The 24,667-nt window shown below is 47.1% G+C and overlaps 1 protein-coding gene across 5 annotated transcripts in view; it reads right to left on the reverse strand.

Annotated features, from left to right (window-relative positions):
* The window catches only part of CACNA1B (calcium voltage-gated channel subunit alpha1 B), a 2,298,664-nt gene extending 2,277,747 nt beyond the window's left edge, over window positions 1–20,917 (reverse strand). For 3 of the 5 annotated variants that reach the window (XM_069609698.1, XM_069609696.1, XM_069609699.1), the window contains exon 1: window positions 19,209–20,917. In XM_069609698.1, coding sequence (XP_069465799.1) covers window positions 19,209–19,474 — 266 coding nt within the window. In that variant the 5' untranslated portion in view covers window positions 19,475–20,917. The remainder of the gene's footprint in view (window positions 1–19,208) is intronic. The other 2 variants (XM_069609700.1, XM_069609697.1) reach the window with 1 other exon arrangement.
* Window positions 20,918–24,667: the final 3,750 nt, after the last annotated feature.

The following is a 24,667-nucleotide window of genomic DNA, read 5'->3' on the forward strand; positions in this document are numbered from 1 at the left end:
ATCCTACACTGGTGCACCTCGTACCTATCCAAGCCATCCAGAGAGTCACTCAGATCTCATCAACTTTGTGTCACCTGCGGAATCCCTCAGAGTTTCAGCCTCTTGCCAATCATTTTCAACCTTTACACAGAACCCTGGCACTCTCCTCAACGACCCTAACAATGCAATCCACAAAAATGTGGACAGCACTGTCACCCACCTCCAGAATTGCTTAGGTACCATCTAGACATTGATTGCCCAACTCTTAACTCAAGCTCAACCCCACCCAGACAGAATTCATCTTAATCGCTCCTCCTGACAAATACTCACCCAACAGTGGCTCGACAATATGTGCCTAGAAGGATTCACTGTAAAGCTTTCAGACTCAACAAAATCCTAAGGCTTCATTATCAATAACAGCCTATGTTTCAAGAAACACATAGCTAAGTACGCCCAAATAGTGTGGCTCAAAAACACCACATTGCATAAAATAAAAGCCTTCAGCCCATCAGACAACCTCAAATTGGTGGTACAAGTGCTCGTGATTTCCCACATCAACAGGAAGGAATCCCCTCTAAACAGGAAATCCATCATCACATCTGGCTCCCTCAGGGAAGCTCACCTCGCTGCTACAAACCTCTTTGCAGGTGCCAAGAAGTTCAACTGCATTGCTCCCTTGTTGCACAAACATCACTGGCTCCATCTCCCCACCAGAATCCTATGCAAAACTGCATGTCTCATCTACAAGGCAATCATGTATGGTATGCCAGCCTACCTAGCAGCCAACCGCTGCATCTCTGGAAGATCTCACTCCTTCTCCAGCAAAACCATCAATCGGTTAGAAAGGAGTGTGGGAACCCCTCTACTGAGAACAAACATGGGTCAAATAACCTGTTCTATGGAATTTTTTCCACTCAGGAGGGTGTACAGCCATGTTTTAGATCACGGCACCCTTCACAGAGGAGAAATATCTATTTGCATATCACTCTTTGTCCCACCCACAAGGGCAGTCCAGCACCAAAATGTAAGGCAAATCTCCTCTGAACAAGAGTACCATAAGCAATCCCAGATACTGCACTCACTCACAAGTAGAAGACCTGCAAACAGTCCTACTCTTGCCATGCACCAACACTTTGAAATCAAATTCTGTTGTCGGCTCGAAACAGCTCCACCATCCTCCAGTCCCGGAAAACAGTAAAAAGTTGGCTATTCCATAAATATCTTACTGTCGAATAATAACACCCATCTGCCCGCAGCAATGCACTACTGCTTAATACTCTACACTGGCTTTGCAAACTCTGTACAGTGCGCCACTACTCTTAAGCTAGTTTTTCACCCCAAACAATAAAAATTCAATTCAAAGCAGTGTCCTAATTTAAAATGAAATGCACTTAAACATGTATGTATGCATTTCAGGTATTTGGCGTAAGAAAATGTTATTAGCCAAAGAAGGGTGTCGGAGACACACTAGAAATAAATTAATCTTACGGTAGCCAAAATCCACCTGTTTGAAGGACCACCTATATTATTGCCCAATCACTAAGTGTACACAAGGTCCTACGGTCAAGGACTTATTCGACTTTTCTTCTCCTACAGTGGACTATCACTGAGGTGAGGCACTAACAGCCCCCCTTCACATAACCTTAACTGATTTGACCACTGCTGGCTGAGAGGTTGGAGTGACTCTTCTGTAAGTTTAAATAAATATTTTGGCAATCAATTGTAAATGTATGTACATCATTGATGAGATTGTCTGACTAACAGTAACAATAATGTCAACATCAGCCCTTGGACCTCATGAAGGCGTTTTCAAATATATTTACATGAGGAAACATGCATGTCTATTTATGTATAGGACATCAGAGTTCTACTTTATATGTGGGTGTTTTGAAGCAATGATTGTGTGAATGTACATTATAATTACAATTGTTTTTATACCAACGAGTGGTTTCTAAACATGGGATCGGGTTTCGAACCTGTATTGTTGTGTTGTCTTGTTTCCAAGACCAACGCGCTGCCCCTAAGATATCCTTTCTTCCCTTACTGTTTAGTTCTCTACACTGGCTTTGCAAACGTGGTACAATGCTGCACTGATCATGAGCTAGCAGAGCTATGATGTATTACTATTCTGCTACTATTTACCTTTTGTTTCACGACACTAACAAAACCACAGATTATTAAACAAATATAGCTGTTTGTAGTTTAACTCTCTTGATAGAGCCAATTTAAAATACTGATTTAAGAGTGTCTAGCAGGAACGACCACGTATGCATACAACATATGTCAGACAGCTACCACCACCCTAGCTCCCTCCACAACTCTACATTCACTACCTACCAATGGTATATCACACTGAATATATCACGCAACATTCCTATAACCAGTGGCTATCTAAAGTATATAATTCAGTATATACCAGTTATCCCACTTAGTACTCTTCCGACAGACATGCATGTGAGACCTGCATGAGGTGTGCAGTATACCTCATGCAGGTCTCAAATGCATGTCTGGCAGAAGGGTGCTAAGTGGAATAACTAGTATATACTGAATTATGCAGGTCTCATGCAGATCTCAAATGCATGTCTGGCAGAAGGGTGCTAAGTGGAATAACTAGTATATACTGAATTATATACTTTAGATAGCCACTGGTTATAGGAATGGTGCCTGGTAACAGCAGTGCGACATACCAGGCAGTATTCCCGGCTCTATCCCATCTCCCATTCATTGAACAGAGTAGGTTCCTGGAAGGGTATATATTGCATACACCCTGCAGCATTCCCACAGTGTCCTTTACCAGACCCTCAGGTGCCTGCCAAAGATATATTAGATTACAGTCTCAAGGCACCATCATGCAAGTCCTCTCCCTTGCACACACTACAAAAGGGGTGAACACTAAAAGCTGCTTCTTCCTTGTCAACTACTTTAGGTGCCTGGCAAAGGGAATGGACATAGCCACTGCATTTTATTCTACTGTAAGTACCTGTCAAAATGATGGACAGAGCAGACACCAGGCTGCTCCTGACAAAGTCTAATGCCAGGAGACGAGCCCACTGGCTACCCATCAGAGAATGTGTCCTCTTCAAAACTCTTGCCCTAATCCACAAGTGCATCAACCACACAGCCCCACGATGCCTATCGCAGAGAGTAAACGGACCCCTCTCCTCAGGACCAACAGGAACACCCTACGACAACCGACTGGTAGTACCCAAAGTGAAACATGCCAGAGGGGCTGGCGTATGTTTCCCCTTCATAGCCGTGAGGCAATTTAACTCCCTACCGCTCTCCCTTAGAACAGAACCCGCACACCTCGCTTTTCGTAAAACCATCAAAACATGGCTATTTACTTAAACCTGAACATGAAAAGTCTGCACTGTTACCATGCAATGTCTCAATATGCAATCACACTATGTAAGCCCTCTGTAACCAAGTTGTTTTCCATGTAACAGCGCCACCATGCCTCCTGGCTGTTTGTGCGCTTTATAAATAAATGCCCTCTACTTATCAAAGAGGATAGATGCGGCTGCGGCATACAAAAGGCTGCACCTCAACCACCCACGTGCCTTCTACTCCTCGCCTGTCAAATGTGATGCAAACCGCGTACACCAGGCAGCATATCTCCTAGCTCCCTATCTTCCCTTTTACCCAGCCTCCAAACTTCTACTCTAGTTGCCTGTCAAAGGAGATGACTAGACCATACACCAGGCAGCATTAACCACTGCACCCTGCCTTCTGCTCTAGGTGTCTGTCCTAGCAATGGGCAGAGACTCCACAAGCCAGCATCTGAAACAGCATCTCACCCAGCTCCTTAGCCTCTAAACTATATGCCTCAATGATGATACATGCAGCATTCACCACGCTACGCCTCCCCTAGCTACCTACCTTCGGAGCAGGCAACCCTTACTTTATAGCAAGAGGGTTGCAAAGGACAGCCTGTCCAAAGCTGCCGTTAGCCCGGGAGCTAGTGTCCAGACAATAGTGCTTACAGAAAGCAGATAGTGAAGCCCATGTGGCTGCCCTGCTAATAATGCCCAAAAGCATGTTGCACTGAAAATCAACAGCCATGGCTATGGCTCTGTTGGCATGAGCATGAATGTCCTTACAATGGCTCATGCTGATGCTAGCCATCTGGCAATCATGGCTTTAGAAGACTGCGAGCTGAGGTGCTGAACAACAAAAGTAACGATAAGGGGGTCTGTTTTTATTAACTTCTGACTATAATCCAAGTAAAGCTTTAGGGCTCTCCCGGCATTCAGAGAGTGGAGAGCAACGTCAGCCAGAGACTGTGGATTTGGAAAAAAAGTTGGGAATACCACCTCCTCCTTGATGTGGAAAGAGAACGCCACCTTTGGTAGAAAAGCCAGGTGAGTGCATAAACCACATTGTCCTTAAAGTAAAATAGTGTAGCCCTCAGAGCTGATATAACCCGGATTTCTCTGACTCTACATGCAGACATGAGAGCTACCAAAGGAACCACATTCCATTACAAATATTGCAGCTCGGTGTAAGCACAGGCTCAAAAGGTTTAAACGTCAATGGTGATAGGGCAACGTTCGGAATATAGATTCTGGTGAGATCCTCAAGGTGTCTCTGCACACGCGGGTTTGAGCTGGAAAATAATGTGTCATGGTTTTTGTTGTGATAGGCCCCAATGGCTGAAAAATAAGATCAAGATAAAGGAGAATAATTCGTTCTAGAGGAAGGACAAAGGATTGATGTCGTAGTGCAGAGTGCAGTAGAATAATCTCCTCCATTAGCTCTTGTATCTAGAAAGGCCGGGATTGGGACTTTGTCTGATTGTTTATCGATAGATTGGTTCCAGGAGATGGCCAAGTGCAACTGGCGGCACCTCATCGACAAGCCGGCTAACAGAATGCAAAGTACACATGCAGCCATCAACCCTAGCAGTCTTTGAAATCACCAAGCAGATGTAGCCTGCATCTGCTGAACATGGCTTATGGCTGCTGAAATATCCAAGATCCTATGCTGTGATCGAATAGTCCTTGTAGCCTGTGAGCCACACACACATCCCAGAAAGGTCAGTTTCCTTGAAGGGACTATGGTCAATTTCTGGTGGTTGATGAGGAAACACAGATTGAAGCGTGTGTCCATCAATGCTTGAACTGATGTGGCTGATTGGCGCGCAGAAGGGGCTCAGACCAGCCAAATGTTGAAGTACGGGTAGACGTGCACCCCCCCCCTGACAAATGGAGATGGTGGCTGTGTTCACTGGTTTAAAATACTCTGGGAGCTGAGTTCAAACCAAAGAGGAGGGTCCTGTTCTGATAACAACTCCTGCAGATGGAAACCTAAGGAATCTCCAAAGGGGTCCCCAGAAGGGAACATGCAGGTATGCATCCTTGAGGTCCACAGCGCAAGACCAGCCATCTGCTTGAACTGCTCTCAGGAGCTGGGTAGGTGTGAACATCTTGAACTTTTCATCAAGGACGAAAAGGATGAAGGCTGAAAGTCTAGGATTGCCCACAGGCAGCATGGTTTTTTTGGGCACAGAAAATAGACTGGAGGAGAAGCCATGGCCCCACTGGTCCGGGGCAATGACTTATTTGACGTTGATGGAGAGGAGCTTGTTGACATCTTCTAGAAGAGGAGTGGAACCCATCTGGATGAGAGGGTGTGCATAGGCAGGGTGTAGAGGAATCGAGAGACAATGGGCAGTGTCCAAAGTTCCCAGAAAATGGTCTGCCTGTGTGCCAAGTGACGGGTAGCTTGCAGTCAACTGGTGTTATGTGGATCTGGCTTGTCGAGTCATTGCTTCTTTAGGTCTGCTGAAGCTGCAGAGGATGATCCGGTAATGAAGCCCTTTGAGGAGGAGCAAGGCTACTTCCTACTATGGCTGCTGGGGGACATGTCAGGATTTCTGGCTTTCCTACCCAGTTAGCCACGAAACCACTAAATGACATCTGCCTGGCATCCTTAGAGGAAACTAATTGCTAAAAGGACTTGTGGGCTAGAATGGAGAAGATGGCTAAAGAATCGGCTTCTGAGTAGACGTATTCCTTGTTTAGTTCCTTGTCTGTGGATGAATAGAATAGATCCTGACCGTTGAAAGGCAAGTCCAGTATTCCATCTTGAAAGTCTTTTGAGCACCTTGTAGCATACATCCAAGCCACTCTAAGCATGCCAGCGTCATGCCTCTACTAGCGGTAGCAATGTGGTATACTGACACCTCAAGGAGGGCCTGGGGGATAAGCTTGGCTACTGTCATGCCAGATTTAAAGTCTTGGTGCTTGTCAGTCGGAAGGAAAGCCTGGAAATCACCAATCTCTCTCCAAAGCTTCTGGTTGTCAGCAGCCAGAAGTGCTGCTGCATTAGCCTGTCTGAACTGTAGGGAGGCACTGATGTACACTTTACAACCATAGGCTTCCAAAGGTTTGTCCTACTTATTTAATAAGGTTAGTGATGAGGAACTGACAGACATAGAAGGCTTAGCATAGAGTGATACAGATGCTACCACGGCTGAGTGTGGTTGTGGGTGAGGCACAATTTCTAGGAGGTGAGGGGCCTATAATCCATCTCAAGATTCCTATTAGTGGCTAGCACTGTGTTGGATTTTTGCCAGACTTTGTTAGCCTAAGCAAAGACATCCTTCTGGATCTATAATCTGGATCTGTAATCTGGACCTGCCAGAAGACCTGAGTGCTAGGACCTTGAAAAGGAACCATGATTCCTCCTGTGGCTCCTAGCGATTCCGACATTCCAAGCATCCTGTCATGGAAAGCTTTAGCTGAACAAGGAATGTCATCCACAGCTTCGCTTGACGATGAATCTTTGTCCTGAGGTATGGCAAGATCCAAAGGAGGGGTTGCTGGGGTGCTGGCTGAGCTGGCGGATGCTGAGGAGCTAACAGAGGAGGATCGGATAGCGCTGGTGGGGTATGAGGCTGTATGGGGGCAGGACCTGGAGGCAGAGGCAGGCTTGGTGCAGCTATAATAGAAGTTGTTGTGGACGTGACTGGAGGTCATGGGGTGACTGAAGGTGTAGGCGGCTGAAGCATTATCTCACTGATAATTCCCATGAAATACTCCACTATGGCTTTCAATTTCATGAGGGTCTGAAACCTGTTGAAGAACCTGTACTTGGATGCCTGAGGCTGATTGGTTGTTGTCGGGATCCACATGGCCGTTGGAGGGGTCACAGAAAGAGAAATGCAAGTCGAAGTAGCTGAGACCCAGAATAGCTGTCTGTGTCAAGCTGTCGAGGCATAGGCATATGTGGCGGTGGGACATATTTTGATATCAGATAAGTGGATCAGTCATTGGACTGCCAGTCCAAACAAGGCACACATTACCCTTGTGCTACTGTAGGCGGAAGATGCACCGGAGATTCACTGTCTTGGTCTATGGATGCAAACCTTGTAGTCAGCTCCCCCAGCAAAGAACTGGCTGGCAATCCCGGGTCAATGAGATGGGCATCAGGACCAGCTACAGCAGTCACTTTGGGAATAGTGTGTACTTGCTCCTTGACCTACTGGTGCGCTCCTTGGGAGGCATTTTGTTTGGGTCAGCCATTTTCTGAGTACTTAGGACTGCAGATTTTGGGAAACGAGGGCTTTTGCCTACCAATGTGGAGCCCCTGGATTTTGGTGTAAAGACACAAGGGCTTTTGGCGATCAATATGGAGCCTGTGGATTTAGGTCTCAAGAGACCCTCTGGCTGTAACCCGCAAGTAACGGAGACAGGAGTCTCGAGCGTAGGTCTAGGAGGTCCAGAAGTACCCTGAGGAAGTCACTTGTAATACCTGCCCCCATGGAACTTAATCCGGTACTAGGTTCCAAAGAACTCTCGGACCTAGAAGCACTGTCAGCCGTTATGGCCAATGGGCCCCGCTGTGTGTTTTAGAGGATCCGGAAGAACCCTCCCATACATGGCAGTCCAAGCGAATGAGTCGCCGAGGTGCATGAAGAATAAGGTTCTTCCCTAACTGGCACACGAAGCTCTGGGACTTTGATCTCTGACGAACTCCTTCACTGACCATACAATGATCATGTTTAGCATGTATTTCTAGCTGTGCTGAACAGAGCCTATGCAGTGTTCATAGTGAATGTTGTTTTGCTTTTATCGTTTCTGCTATGTAGCGCTGGAGTTGTCTGCAGTACAACATTTTGTCTGTTAGCAAATAGTTTTCCCTCTTAGTTCGCTCGAACCTCCTTTCTTTTTCTTGAGATGGTTGAGATTGATGCTGAACCTCCTAGCGACCTGCTTCTTTTGGTAGCATTTGAAGGGCTTCTTTGGGGCCTGTCAAGTGTTTATGATATCTATGTGTTAAGGTTGTGGAGTTGTACATCTGCTGTTTCCATCTGGTTTCCAGGGAAGGAGTGGGGTTTGGGAGTTACTTGTTTGTTGAGGAACAGGACTAGTTTGACGTTTTTCCAGTGTCCGATTTCTGTTGATACTTTTTAAATGTGGTACAGCTGGGATGAATATGGTGCGCGAGAAGACAGAGTTCTTGCCACAGGATAGGAGTAGTGGGGAAAGAACAGTGCTAAGGTTTCCATTACAGAAAGCTCCATGCAGGTGTGAGTCCTCTTTATAATTGTTTGATGGGCCAGACTCGCTGAAACCGATTTTGTTCCCATGTTGACCTTTTTTCCAAACAAATGTTGAAATCTAACAGAATGTTAAGAGGATAGCAGTCTACCATGTGGTTAGCAGCTGTATGCACCAGGTTACCCGCAAAGGACTGGTTGTTTGAAAGGGATCTGTAGATGAGGAGGAAGCTGACAGTAGATGTTTGCAAGAACTGGAGAATATGGGGAGTGATTTGCAATTTGGGATGGTGTTGGAAGATGATATTTTTTTTTAAACTTTATTTATACATTTTCATTTAACATACAAAAGAACAAAAGCAGCGAACTGTGCACCCAGCGTACCCCACCCCTCTCCCCAGCATCTTCTTTACCGCATGAAGTGTCCTAGGAGCATGTTGAACTGGAAAAGAGTAAAGTTAATGAATCGAGGCACGTGAGGAGACTCCAGAGGAGGAGGAGATTAAGTAGTTCACAAACGGGCCCCATATGTCAGGAGGTCTTGCATGGAGTGGTAGAGTTTTAATGAATTGCACCTTAGTGTCCTGACAGTAGGCTATATCCCGCAGCCACATTTGGGAACTTGGAGTTTGACCTCTACCCCAAGTCATCGCCACTCTTCTCTTGGCAAGAACCAGAAGAAGACCCACCAATTTCCATACATGGGTCGGGACCCCGCTGGTGAGTCGAGGAGTGCAATCATGGGATCCATCTCGATTGTCTCTCCCACAATCGCTGCTACCTTCTCCAAGATTTCTCCCCAGTATCTATTTACCGATGGGCTGTTCCATGCTAGGTGTAGAAAGTCGGCATCGAGGGCACCGCAGTGCGCACATGCACCTGATATCTCAGGCCACTGCCCATGCAGTCTGAACGGAGTATGATAAGTTTGATGTATGTAATTAAAATGTATTTGTTTAAATCGTGAATTTAGCGCCACTTTCTGGGTTTGTCCTAGAATAAATGGCTAATCTTTGTCCGGGATGGATTTCTCCAGGGATCTTTCCCATCTATGTTTTGGGGCTATAGTGTTAACTAGGGTGTCCTTGAGAAGGCTTTTATATAACCATGACACTAGTTTGCCCACTCCCTGAGCCTGGATCGCACTGTGTAGTAGGTGCCAAGTCTGCGGTTGGGTAGGGAAGGTGGGGAAGAGAGTTTGCATGGTCTGACGCAGCTTGTAAGAAGATATTAAAACATTCATTTATTCTTCGTGTACATGTGAGATTCCCCCTCCTCCCTTATATGTTCTGTTGTAGACTTTCAATTTGTAATCTGAGAATAAAGCCTCATGTACAACCCCCAAGTAGTCATCCGTATGCCAGGGTTCTATGATCAGTAGCAGATCGGTCCTGTCCAACGTGATATGGGGGCATCTGGTGCCATGATTTATCTTACTGCACTCTTAATGTCTCATTGGGATTTTCCAGGCTGTTTGTTGGGTGGGGTCAGAGTGTTGTTTAAAAAGGTTTAGCGTGTTCTTAAGGTTGGAGCTTGGACTCCACTCTTCCCCATCAAGTGAAGTGTGTTACATTACCTCAGACCGGGTAGGATGATGCAGTCAAATACTTTTCTCTCCAGCATAGCATTTTCTAAAGAATATTCTACAAACATGTTTATTTACACAGGCGTAAAATGGGATCCTGTTTAATAAACAAAGCAATGCCTGCCTGGGCTTAGATCCTACCCACTTAAACCCCTGACTTAAGGGGAAGAATAAATAAAAGGTAATTTTTTTATTGCAAATTCATCGGTCCAAGTGTCCTTTTTAGGAAGTAGGGCAGGGTATTACGGATAAAGAATGCCCAGATTCAGGGAAAGGGTGATAAAAAAACTGCGGAAAGCCGCTGTTTCTCGTGTCTGCCTTTCCCTATGGCTCTGCACAGGCCATTAGCAGAGTGGAAGCGGCTTGTGCATTTTCTGCATGAGGAGCGGCAGTTAAGTGTAGCTGCAAGCCAGAGGGACTGGCTGGCACCAGTGGGAAGGGCTTCGCTGTCTATCCGTGAGAGTGCTCGCCTAGGGAGAGACAGCCTGCTGAGGCCAGCCCTGTTAAAAGGAGGGAAAGATTTCAGCTCTATCAACCGTCTATAGGGTAAAAAAAATACCCATAATCTCTCGAGGAATTGCAGGATGTTGCTGCACGTGCGCGACCTGTGCTTTTTGTGTAGTAAATCATTTCAGACCCCACCTTTATTATCCGGAAATCGCAACTATACAGAAGAGATGCAGCCTGCTCTTTCACTGTCGATGATGGTGGCAAATTGCAATTGCCCTGAGGCGTAGAAAGGGAAGGTAAGGACTGACGGGGCAAGACACACCACAAATCTGTAAATGAAGCAGTGTGTGCACATTTACAGATGTGAATGTCACTGCAGTGGGCCCAACTGCATTAGCTTCAGGCCCCACTTCTTAAACAATCCTGGATGTGCCTCTGCAGTTACTCCCTTCCATGCTCCCCTCTGGAACGGCACAAAAGAGAAGTGCCTCTTTTTAGCAGGGGGCTTTTCAGTCTGCAGCAAAGCTCGGGTAAGAGGCGTTAGACCCTTGCCCTTCTTGCGTGTCACGCTCCTGAGTGAGGTGTTTTCACCCCCAAAGACACAGTTTCTAAGCCAACAGCTTTCAAGTTACACTTTCATTGAACGATTTGTCCCACTGGGAAGCACAAATAGCAGTGTAGTTTTAACAGAAACCCTTGCACTTATATTTTCAGCCGGTATCTTTCCTTTAAAATGGTACGTGTGCCCTATCACCTTCTATGGGGCTTGCTGAACCGTTCACGGTCCAGGGTTTCCGGTAAGAGGTTGTGCCTACTTGACACACAATCTGGTTCAACAGGGGCTCGACACAAAATCTGATTCGACAGTACCCCGTTTCCCCCATTGAAGCAACAAGGCGTCGAGGGCTTGGGCGTGTTCTTGACAGGCACTACCTCTTTCTCACACCACATGCACAGGCGTGCGCTGCCAGTGGCAGCTGTTTTGAGAGTGGTGTGAGGCAACGTGACTGGGCTACGGTAACATGGTGGTAACCAGTCTTCTAAGAAGAGTACGTTTCCCATTCGCCTAGGTGGGTGAAAACAGCAGATTTCATTTTGGGCGAAAGTGAAATATCCTTTGACCTAACCTAGTTAAGAATGATGCTGCTCAAAAGCGTCTTTGCTGAAACTCACCTTGCCGCGACAAAAACATTATGGCACTGGTGAGGAGAAATGGTTGCACAAGCAGCAGAAGATCAGAAGTTGGGAGTGTAGACCTCATACTCCACAAATGCGTGGACAATCAAGATATACAACTACCCTGTTACCAGTAATAAGGAAAAGACTGAGGATATGTATTCCAGCATTCAGTGTTTTTCTGGCCAAATGGTGATTCTCTTTAGTTGCTGTGGCAGAAAGAGGTCAGCGACTCTATGTAAAAATAGTTTTAGTCCAAAAACCATCCCTGGGTAACCAGTCCTGCACCGCAAAAAAGTGAATTGCTGCATTACAGAAAATACATTCTAGAGGAATGCTATCCCTTCCATTTGCCTGCTTCTCTCACAAGGCTCCTTTACTGTATCAACAGATCTGATGGATGTTTATTTTCACATCCCAATCTCGGAACAACATTCAAGGTTTATGAGATGTGCGTTGTTGGACAGGCAATTATAGGTATTAGTCTTTCCCTTCAGGCTCAATTGGCTTATTGAATATTCACCAACGCCTTGGCTCATTTTGTGGAGGTTTGTTATTCTCTGGAACTTCAGTCCACCCCTCTTTGTACGGCTGGCTAATCTATCCTGCATATCTGGATCAGCGCGTGTCTCATATGCAGTGGGCCGTCCATCTCACTCAATTCATGTGTGGATGGTGCACTTTCAAAAGTCTCAATTTACCATCTCAGGGTCTAGAACGTGTTGGGGCAATCTTCGGTTCTGGCCAAATGAGAGAATGCTGTCCTTTTCTGCAAGCTCTAAAGATCTAATGCCATCTGAGATCCCTTTTGAGAAATTATACTCCTTCTGCGTCTCAGTGGCATGAAGTCAGGGGTGAAAAGGTGAGAATATTTTTCCTAGTTCCATGGGCACATCTACACATCAAGCCTCTGTTGAAACGCATATTAGAGGCATGGTAAACTTTTTCACAGGATTACTGATGAGGATCTCGATTTCTCCTTACCTCCATAATTCCAAGGAGTAGTGGTTCATCAGAGAAAATCTATTTTAGGATGTTTATCTAGATTCCCACTCCTCTGACTGTCACTACGAGCTAGTGAGGACTGATGTCTTGAAGGTGCTGCTTCTTCAGTTGAGCTTGAGAATGAGTGTTCCTTGGTTGGACATTGTTGCCCCTCACTGGGGCACCAATTTCCCCCTGTTTTGGTAAAGAGACAGTGATCCTCCTGCATGGATCATGGATCTAGAGAGCAGGATTCTACCCTAGGCAAGGAGTTTCCTGTATGCCTTCCCCCCATTTCTATTGAATTCCCCTAATTCCTCAAAAATCAGGACATGGTATCTCTAGTAATAGCCACTTGTGGTGCAGGATCACCTTGTTGGTCTGAATGTTGCAGTCCCCTGGTTGGATGTTCCAGATCTCCCTGTGTCCTTTACAGTGACAGGATCTTACCAGACAGTCCCATCTGCACCTATGTCTGTCAGAGTGGCTACTGTGAGGTGAGGGGTGAAAATTAAGGGCATTTCAGAAAAAGTGACACTGGCAGGCTAGCAGTTCAGGCTTGCAGACACTTCGGAGGTGTATAACAGACACTGGGCATTCAAGGGGTGGCGTTCTTAGTTTCATGAACCGGTGGCAATGTGGGATTTGTTTTAATAGTGCTTTGGCTTAGACTGGCTATTTCTTCTTTAAAAGCACAGTTGGTGGGCATTCAGCCTTCAACTGACTTTGGGTAGAGAAACTCGATTTAGAGCCATGCACTGACTGTTTCATAGTTTTCTTCTTTCTTGTCCACCTGTTCACGCCATAGTTTAGGTGACCATATTAAAAAAGTTAAAAAACGGGACAGGGAAACTAAAATAACAGTAGGACTAACTGTTGAAAGTGGCTGTCAAGGCACTACACTTCAGTAGCGTTTGGAGGAGAAGGGGGTTTACGTGTTACTGTTCAAAGAAACACATATTACATAATTAATGTATCACAAACTAACACTATCTTAAGTTGTAAAATGCAGCATTTCTGTGCGAGATTGTGCATTCCTGCCTGACAGCTATGAAGACCTACTACAAAAAAACGGGACCAATGCAGTTTCCAAAGGGAACATAATCTTGAGAAAGAGGGACATAGCACATAATACCAGCCTATTCCTGGCAAAGCCGAGACGTGTGGTCACCCTACCCTTTTTGCGGCCCGAGATATCCGTTGTTGCTCTTGGAGTGTGAGTCTCCCAACGAGAGCCTTTGGCAAAAGGTGCACCTGCAGCTTTCATCATTTATGGCCAGGGGCGTTGCTAGGGGGGGGGCCTAAGGGGGCTATAGCCCCTGATCTTTTGGTTGTAGCCCCGGATAGAATCTCAGAAGCTACAGCCAAAAGACTAGCTAGACCCCAGTCCCAACAGTTCCGACATCAGCGTAGCCCTGGGTCTTTTCCAGACCTAGCAACTCCCCTGTTTATGGCACTATTTATTTAGTGGCTATTACTTCAACTCACTGCTTAGGGAAATTAGGGGGCACTTCTTTCCCTGGGAGCCTCATCTAAAATGACTTGCTGAATGGTTGGTCTTTTGTCCATACCCTGGGTTTGTTCGTAAGGAAAATCCGCCCTTTCATACAGCACTGGAGCTTATTCTCCCTACCTTCCGTCTGTAAAACTGATGGGTTGCCTTATATGTTGCACCTAGGGAGGGTTGTCTATTTACACAGGGCTGCTCCTTTTCGTTGTTTGTGGCTTTTGTTCCAGGCAAATGGAGCTAGAAACATGCAACTGCTATCAAAAGCAGATGGACAAAGCAAATTATTGCGTTGGACTAAGGACAGCAGACATTTCTACTAATGTATGTGATCCAATTACATTACTCGAGCAGCATTGCAGCTATATGGTCAGAAAAGAGGTGCATATCAGTGCCCAAAATATGCAGAGACGCAATGTAAGCATGTCCCTTAACATTCATTAAGCATTACAGATTTCATGTTCCAGACTTTGTTGGACTTAATTTTAGCTCAGAAGTCTTGAGCATTGCTCATGAAGGAGCTGGTCTTCAGCAAATGTGTTGCAGCATTGCCAGTGTGGGTGTTTAATGGTGCTTTGCATAGCCTCATATAGTTACAACGGGGGCGAGGAGGGTGCCATAGTGTCCATGGGGGATTCTCGTTACAATAAATCCTACTATTTTTTGTCACTGTCCTCTTCCTGCCACCCTGCCATGTAATGCTGCCAGCCTTTGCACATGTTTAGGAGCTTTCTAGCCATACAGAGAATTCTGGGAGTGGGATGAGTGCTATTTGGAGTCTGCATTTGAATTAAACTAAAGTGTAATTTGAAAGCTATTGGCTTACATAAGGTGTCTCCAGAGGCGAAAGTGCTGCAAGTTGTAAGGACTTTGTCAAGGAAGGGAAGGACTTGGTGGAATGAAGCATATTGGCAAGTAATATGGACGCTGTCATCCTCTGAAGCATTAGAGATGGGCGCTCGTTCCTATTTTAATGCAGCATTCTGAAGTGCACACAAGTATGAGGGGAGCACATCTGTTAGTGGGAAAGTTGATAGTTATTTAATTTAAATCTGTGTTTCTAGAAGTCCAGAAGTCCTATATGGAGAGGCCAGATCTAGCTATGCACAACAGGCCTAGGAGCTCATTTGTTCTGAGTGGTGACAGAAAGTTCTGGATTGCGCAAGCAGTTGTAAGTATAAAGAAATTGCCTGTGTGGGGAGAGCAGAATTGTGTAGGGAGATCAGGGCTGGCCTAGGGCAAGGGTAGGGTGAAGGTGGGGTAGAAATCCTGTGCCTTTTGTGGAGAGTAGGGCAGTGAAATGCCTCCCACCTGTCGAATGGGCAAGTAGAAGGGCAGAGGCCTGTGGGGGTAGAGGGTAAGGGTCACCGAACATGGACCTCTAGGTGGGGGGGGTCCATCTGTGACTTGGAGGGGCTCGTTTTTGGATAGGCATCAATGATGGCAGCACTGCTCTTTGCTTATTGGCAAATGACAATGTGGCAGGCTTCACAGGTGACATGGTCCGGTCACAAAGGCCAGCTACAATTTAAAGAGCTGCTCTTTCAATTGGCAAGCACTGCAGCAACACGTTTTTGACACAGGTGTACTCTTCACAACGGGTACAAGGTGAATGGCCTCACTGAAAAAGACCTCATTATCCTGGTAAGATGGCTAGCATCTCGCAGCTATTTAATAATAATGGGCTGGTTACATTTTAATGCCTCGTCCCTCCCCCACAATCAGTCTTTTGAGAAGAAAATAAAGCAGTGTGGAGAGCACCAGCCTGAGGTCAAGAGCAGGACTGTGCAAGGCGAAGGCAGGGACTACACAAGTAGACAGCATCCGCCTAATTTCTTGAAATGGCGGACGATGTCACCCTTCAGTGTTTATGTTTCAGGATTTTTTTTTTTTTTTTTTTATAAAGCAAGTGACATCTTGCTGCATGCACTCAGCCGGTCAAGTAAGTGCCAAATTATGATTACTAGTGCGCCCGGGAATCGAACCCGCTCATGAGGTGAGACACTTAGCCACATGAATACCTAACGTTGACTAATACATGTCGTGATTGCTAGATTTAAAAGGTGCATACGTTTCACGTACAGCAAAGAAAAAATACATGTCTTTTCTAGTAAATGGGTATTTGGTCTGTGCACTTTCTTCAATTGTTAAAGACAAGTTGGATATAATGCGCATATTTCATTTTGGGATTTGTAGGACTCGAGCCCTGCGATACTACCTGCGGTGTCCGAGAAGGGCTGTGCTGAGGTAGCAGGGCTGTGTTTGTAACGTAAGCAGGCACGATGTAGGAAAATCTGGACTTTGTGGGGAAAGCGGGTTATGTTGGTTGAGCGGTCCTGTGGATTTTACCGGCTCTCCTGAGGGCGGAGAGCAGGCCTGGGGGGAGGCAGCCCGAGGAGTCATTTGGTTGCTAGGCTCCTGCTGGGCTTCCCAGGCTGCTGCTAGCAAAGGATCAATAGGTGCGTGTGATTGCACATGGTGAAGAAAACAACATATTCCTGGGAGACTCTTTCCACTAGCACAAAGCTGCTGGCAAAAACGATCCAGGGCGCAGCCGTGGGATGGCAGGGGAGAAGACTGCAGCAACCCTGCTATCCTCAGACAAAGGGAGCCCGCTGGGAAAACACCACGGGGGTGGGGAGGGAAAGGAGCAGCCTCAAGCACCGCTGCCTCCTTTCCGATATAGGGCCTCTGCTAGCAATAAACCCGACCCCACTCGCATTGAACACAATACAGTCTCCAGAAAATCTGCCTTCTTCAAACAAAAGGTTGCTGCTGGGGCAGCGAGCTTCGTAGCCAGCGGCGTCCAGCAGCCCGGGCCGTTTGCTTAGCTTGCGCGCAGGTTTCTGCAAGGGAACCGCGGAGACCCTACCCAGGATTCTAGTAGCCAGGCCCCTTTTCTGGCGCAGGCACTTGCAACTGTTCAAGCCCCCTGCGTAACATGTGCAATCACTCACCCTGTTCAAACCGGGGTGAGTGGAGGGAGCAGGCGCATGGAGAACAGGAAGGCCTACCAACACATACCAGCACCATCTCACTATTTCCCAGACATGTCTCACAGCCTGGCTCCTGGGAGGGTCGCTACATAGAGACGATGGTCTGCTAAAAGGATCTTGTCGATGTAGATTCAGTTGCCAATCAGCAATGGCCCTGCTTGTTTCCTCATGCCTTTGCTTAAGCAAGTTGTGTATGTGAGACTACTAGGGGAACGTGCTGCACACAGTTCCATAGCAAGACCATATCACCAGACTTGGCCTGCTGTTGCGTCTACAACACCATTTTTCAAAACATGCAATTCAACGCACAAACTCCTTTTCACCCCCAAGTCCGCATATGTACTGGAAAAAAAGCCATGCTCAGAGTACTATTCAGTTGTGCTTAACTCACAAATGCCTGCAAGTCTAACGTCTGGAAAAGCCACCATTCCCCCTAGTGCAGTACATTTGCCCCTCCCCATGTCCAGAAAATAAACCTCACCCTAAGGTACTGTACATACAATTCCCCAACCTCCAATATTGTTCTTTCCAATAAACGTCCTTTCCCCCGCATGCCCCGTGGCAGCTCCCAGTCAATAATCTATGGAGAATATGGTCTTTGAATCATCCACTTGCAGTGGCCACTCAACCAATCCTGCTGTCTATAACGGAGAAAAGACAACACCACTTGGCAAGACTCTGGCGCTCACCCTTTCGGTCCTTGGCCATACACACCTCCCACCAAGTTACTTCCCACCCCCACCGCAAACTGGGATCAGAGTCTGCAGTACAGGCAATGGATATGGCAAATTGTTGATGCTCTTGGTAAACCCCATCCATCCCGTCCATTCCGCCCTTGCCCCATATTGAATAAACCTAAAATCTGTACCTTCTCTCATCCTGCTTCACTGCCCTACCTCCTCAACAGACAACATATGTAGACACACATTGATTTTCTAGATATAGTCTTTCAAGTCCCTCCCATTACTTCACACTATCCACCAAATCTACGCAGTTGCCAGATTCCGAACCATGGTAAATGATAATACGTACTGTTGAAATACATGGAAACTGGGTGATTCCATAGGTATGTCTTTTCCAGTCATGCCCCTCTCCCCTGCTGCAGACTCTTGCACTGAAAAAGGTTACACCCACTCATGCAATTACCTTCTGGCCCTTCCAGACCACACCATCGCCCCCTCCTCTCACCCTAATATGTGCCCTTCCCCAAACCTCGAAATGCATACACTGGGAAAGGATATCGAATGGCTACCCGCTCCATGTCTTTAACACACCACTAAAAACTACAGACATTCCATGGCCACCATTGAATGCCCCTAACAGGCTGTGGACCCTTCTCCCATACCAAAGTAGTCCTAGAACTACTGAAGTACAATGTTCAGATATCACCATGAAATGGCCATTCTAAGCCATTACCTGCTCTTGTTAGGGTGAACCCATTAACTCCCCAGACCACTAAAGGACAAGGGCGTTTGGGAATACCCATCAAAGATCCTACCAGGCCCTGCCCATTTTCCCTGAATTGTCCTACCATAGCTTTCCCACACACCAGTAAAGTTTATATACATGTGATTATCCCAATTATTGACCCTTTAAATCATTTTTCCCTTATCGAAACTATGTATCTGTTTCCCCCACTCTGCTAAAAGATATGACATGTATGTGATCCCCACTAAACGGCCCTTACAGCCCACGTCCTCCTCCCCCATATCCATAACTACACAGACAAGTAAAGGTAATGACCATTCAGTGATCCCCATTTCCAGCCCTTTCAGTGTAACCCCACGCCTACAGTACATGGCTATTTGGTGATCTCCATTGAATAACGCTTGAAGCCCATGCCCCCCCATCAAACGTCAGTGAAGTATAAGGTAATTCATCAATTGCCAATGAATTACTCATCCAGCACCCGCTAGCCCCAGCTGTCCCAGACCAGTAAAGTATATGACGATGCCATTCGGTGATCCCCATTGAATGACCCTTCAAAACCCCTTTGCCCTCTCCCATACCCACAACAGTAAAGGATATGGCCATTCTGTGATCCTCTTGGCGTACTTTCGGATGATGTTGTCTTCGCTGAAGATGAAGAGAGACCGGTTGACAGTGAAGCAGTTCTGCTTGACAGGAATGGGGTTGTAGAGGGCCATGGTCCGTGCCCTCTGGGCCATTGACTGCTTGTAGATCCTGGGGCCAGGCTGTGGGCCCCCTTGTCGGCTGCTGCCCCGGCCTCCTGCTGCTCCAGCTGGACCACCACCTCCATAGCGGGTGGGCAGATCCTCTCCAAAGCGAGCCATGATCCTGAGGGTGCAGAGAACCAGCAATGAGAATCCAAGGTAGGGGGAGACAGGAGCATCCCCCCTAGGGTGCAGGAGGGCTTCCCTGGGGGGTCACAGAACACACCAATGGGGCTTAAGGTGCCACTTGTAGAGGGGAGAGGGAAATGTAACAGCTGTGTATAAGAGTCGTGAAGGAGTGCCAGCAAGTATTGCAGCACACTCAATTTTTACTTCTCATTGAAGGAGGCTCCCATAGGCGTGAAGATTCAACCAATTGCGAATGGTGTGAGGAGAAAAATGGGGCCTTATACTAGATTACAAAAAAAAATCAAGAACGTGACAGGTGTAGAAATGATGGAATATACCAAAAGGTCTCATTCGACTCCGAAAGCCAGAGCCAAATTCCCATTCAGTGCCCCCCTATGAGGTCCCAAATAATTGACACACAGCTGATGATCAAAAGAGGAAAATGAAATGATTTCCTGCCCTCCCCTTTGTCATCCTTTGGCACAGTGGATGCGCGAGAGGCTGGTTCTTTGGCGTCTGGGTCTGCCAGGGGTGCAGACAAAACGATGGCACTCTGGCGCCTTGATCTGCCAGGGATGTAGGAAGAGAAGAGATGCTCCCCCTGCAGTCAGGACCTAAAACATGCAGGCAGAAAGATGCTAGTACCCGGGAACCTGCATCTGCCAGGGACCCGGGAGTAGCTGCTGCTACCCTGTTGCCTGGATCTACAGGGGTAGTATGACTAGAGCGTTGGACCCTGGCGTATCTGCCACGGATGCAGGCGCAGGTCCTTCGGGTTCGTGGTCGATCAGAGATGCGGGAGAGGGGTTAGTGCCCAGCTGTCTGAATCTGCCAAGGATGCAAGAGGAGAGGCTGGCACCGCGGTTATTTGATCTGTCAGCGATGCGAAAGGAGAGGCTGGTACACGGGATTATCTGCCATGTATCCGGGAGACGTTCGCCTCCGAGTGTCTGGATCGGTCCTGATTGAGCAGCCGACAATGCTGGTCTCGATCAGGGGACGAGGCAAATACGCTTCTGTCGCCCCGGGTACCACCTTTCTAATCCAGGATCCCTTCGTGTGATAGGAGTCTGCGGCTCTTTACGGCGACTGTACCCTTGAATCCTTCCTGGCGTGCCTGCAGGGACGCAGCTCTGGGAAGCTGCCGTGCCCTCCTGTTTGATGGGTGCTGCGGCCACTGCTGTTTCGGATCCCCTCCCAGTGTCTGAGCTCCTAGCACCGGAGGGGAATGTGAGGAGGAGTGGTACAGTAGCAGCGTGAGTCTCCACCCAGCCCATGTGAGGCGCCGCAACCAATGCACGGCAGACTTCACCTAGACCAGTAACCCCTGCAGGCAGGCAAGATCTCTCTCCAGTCAGCTTCGATCAGCCCCCTCCCCAAATAAAGAAAATACGGCAATCAATAAAGGGAGGTTTTGGTAACCACCCCTCCCCCAGTAAGCCGTCCTCCACCGCTGCTACACAACACTTTTGATGTTCTCCAATTGCGGTCCTTAGAGAGTGGAGTGCTGTGATTCAGTGCAAGCATACGGTACACAAAGGGTTAAAGTCACCTCCCTTCCCTTCCCCCCACCTAGCCTCACCCTTCCTCTTCCCTGTTCCGTGGATACTTGGAGAAATACTAGACTGGATTGAGCTTTGAGGAGCCACAGACTCCCGTGTTTGCTTGACCCCTCCCCTTCTAACCAGCACACACCGAGCAGCTGGCATTAGATATAGGAAGAAAGAAGGAAGTGGAGAGCGGCAGGAGAGGGGGAAAAGGGGGACGAAGAAAGGATGAATTAAAAACAGGTGGAGAAAACAGGAATGGAATAAAGGAATAATGTACGTGGGAAGGAGGGAGTGGAGAGAAAGGAAATTACGAGGGAAGTGGAAAAGTGAGGGAATGGGCAGAGAACGAGAAGAAAGGAATAACGTAGAGTACACGGAGGGAGAACGGGCGGGGATGGATGGAGATGCAAAGAAAGCACATAAAGAACGATAGACAGGGAGAAGGAAATAAAGATGGGAAAACCGTTTGAAATAAAGAGAAAAATAATGGTTTATTGACAATCACGAAAACTATTACGAAGGTAGAGAACCGGCCAGCGAAGGAAGAAATGTAAAAATGCGCGTACCAAGGTCCCACGTTCCCGTGCTCTGCTCATCGAGGGGCGCTGTCCAGCAGTCGAAGCAGCTGAAACGTGTCCCGGGAGCCAGAAAAACCGGGAAGGGGCCATTAAAGCGTAGATTCTGATGGGGCAGAGTGGCCGGGGCCTCTGACTTCTTGAGTGTGGCAGGGGAATTCGGTGACACGGAGAGGAGCGATGTAGGGGTCGGATCCTGGTAAACTGCGATGGGACAGGGTGACTGGAAGGATACAAGCGACTTACAGGGAGAACATGCAGACGAGGGAGAGAATGAGGGCGGCAGACTTTGGGGGTGGGTGTGGGGAATACAAACCGAGGGTGGCATAAGCTGAGGAAAATCAAAAGCAGTTGTACATAACTCTAAGACTCATTGTAACCATAATGATTACACAGAGATAGATTGTAGTGACGGTAAAAACGCGGTAGGCTTTATTAAACAGAATACATTCTGTGTATGTTATGTTAGATCAATGGTTATTATGACGCGCACTGTCGCAACTTGCGTGAATCCTTGGCGCTCTGGCAGATCTGTAAAGCAAGAGGGTGCGGGGGTGTAAGATAGCAGGACTCAGCCGGAGAAAAGAGCAAGAGCAGTCTCCTCCCCCTACCTGCCCACCCAATGAACACCTAACCTCTGACGTCTTTGACTCATGGCTCAAGACCTCATTAATCCCGCTCACCCCCACTTGTAAACCATCAGCTCGCCATGGTCCTTTTCCTAGATGGTTTACACCAGAACTGAAGACTGCAAAACAACTATATAAATCCCTCGAACGCAAATGTCGGAAAGACAAAACCCCCCTGAGCAGATCCACCTTGCCCGGCACCATCACCACTACAAAGCCGAAATCCGGAAAGCTAAAAAAGCCCTTCTTGACCTATAACCTGCCTTTGACACAATCAACCACTCAATCCTCCTCGACCGCCTCCACTCCCTAGGAATCCGTGAAAACGCTCTCAAATGGATAGCATCCTTCCTCAACAATAGGAACCAAATAACCCTACTCTCCTCCTATGCTTCCCCCGCCCGACCAGTCAATACCGGAGTTCCACAAGGAGCGTGCCTATCAGCCCTCCTGTTCACCCTCTATATGTCCACCCTCCCACGAATAATCTGCTCGCACAATATCCTGTGCTACAACTACGCCGACGACACCCAACTAATCCTAAAACTCTTTAATTGAAAACCCAACTGCAAACCCAACCTCGCTGCCTGCCTCCTTGACTTTGATCACTGGATGACCACAAACCACCTCCTGTTAAACCCCTACAAAACTGAAATCATGGTATGTGACAACATCAAACTTCTTCCGCACCCCCTACCCTGGCCATCTGCCATGGGCAATTCACGGACAACCTCAACCTCGGTAAATAACCTTGTATGCACTCTCGACTCTGACCTAACCCTCTCGCACCAAGTCAACAAAGTCTCCAAGTCCTGCCGCTACCACCTAAAAATTCTTAGGCACATTTTTCCATACCTCTCCTTTCCCAACAGACTCTCTGCGGTCCAATCAATTGTAATGTCAAGACTGGACTATGCTAACCCCCTCTACCTCGGAATCCATGCATACCACCTGACTAAACTACAAAGAGCACAAAATGCTGCATCCAAACTGCTACTACCACTGGCCCAAGAGATCACACCTCCCCAGCCCTCAAAACTCTGCACTGGCTTCCGGTTGCTCGAAGGGTGACCTTCCAAACCTTATGCATCTCTCACCGAGCAATGCATAAAACCGGACCTCAATATCTTCAGGACAAACTAAAACCCTACCATCCACCACACACTCTAAGATCAAGCTCTGCCCGACTCCTAGTGATACCAAAACCAACTCAGTCAGGTTAGGTGGATCATCATTCTCAGTCCTGGCACCCACTCTGTGGAACTCACTTCCACCCCACATCCGACTCACTGAAGACCTCATGCCTTTCCGCAAAATGCTGAAAACGTGGCTCTTCCCCTAAAAACCGACTCTTAAACACAAACAGTATAACAGCAACAATAAAACAGTAGCCCGTGGTTAATGTATCAAAAAACAATCCTGCATCGAGACCCGGGCGAGAAAAATGGAAAACTAAAACTGCTATTGTAAATTAAAACAGATAAACTGAATAGAACAAATGAAGTGGATGAAAGGAATGAAGTGGATGAAAGAAATTATGTAGATGCAGTGGGTGAAACAAATGCAGTGGATGAAACGAATGCGATGATGCAGTGGATAAAACGGATGAAGCGGATGAATCGGATGCAATAGATGTAACGGATGAAGCGGATAAAAGGGATGAAGTGGATAAAAGGGAAGAAGTGTATGGAACAGAGGGAGTGTACGGATCGGAGGAAGTGTATGGATCGGAGGAAGTGTATGGAACGGATGAGGTGTATGGAACGGATGAGGTGGATGGAACGGATGAGGTGGATGGATCGAATAAAGTGGATGGGACAGATGAAGTGGATGGGACGGTAGAAGCGGATGAAACGGTAGAAGCGGATCAAGTGAACGGAACGGAACAAGGGGACAGAACGGAACAAGTGGACGGATCCAGAATGAAGTGGTTGGAACGGGAGAAGTCGACAGAACGAAAGAAGAATCGGATAGAATGGAGGAAGAAGGGATTAAAAGAAGCATCCTGAATAGATGAAATGTAACGAACGAATGAAATATAAAGTACGGACCAAATAAATGAAACAGAAAAGTAGATCGAACGTGTGGAAAGGATGGAGTAGTCAAAGTGGATAAAGGAATGAAATGGATGGAAATGGTGAATGAATTGATCAGAGAGAGTAGATGAAACAGATGGAGTGGACAGAACAGATAGAGCGGATTGAACGCACAGAATGAATGAAACGGATAAAGTGAATGTAAAGGATGGAACGAAGAGCCAGCGGTAATAAGTCTACTTGTCAAAACAAAAGGATGAAGTGGATGGAACAGACGAATTAGATGCAACAGAGTAAACGCACCGACTGGCAGAGCGAATGGAACAGACTAAACACGTAGAGTGGTTAGAACGAATGGAGTGCATGGAACGGATGGAGTGTGCATGGAACGGAT

Source organism: Ambystoma mexicanum, chromosome 8 (assembly GCF_040938575.1).
Source record: "Ambystoma mexicanum isolate Mex_15411 chromosome 8, UKY_AmexF1_1, whole genome shotgun sequence".
Lineage (NCBI taxonomy): Eukaryota > Metazoa > Chordata > Amphibia > Caudata > Ambystomatidae > Ambystoma > Ambystoma mexicanum.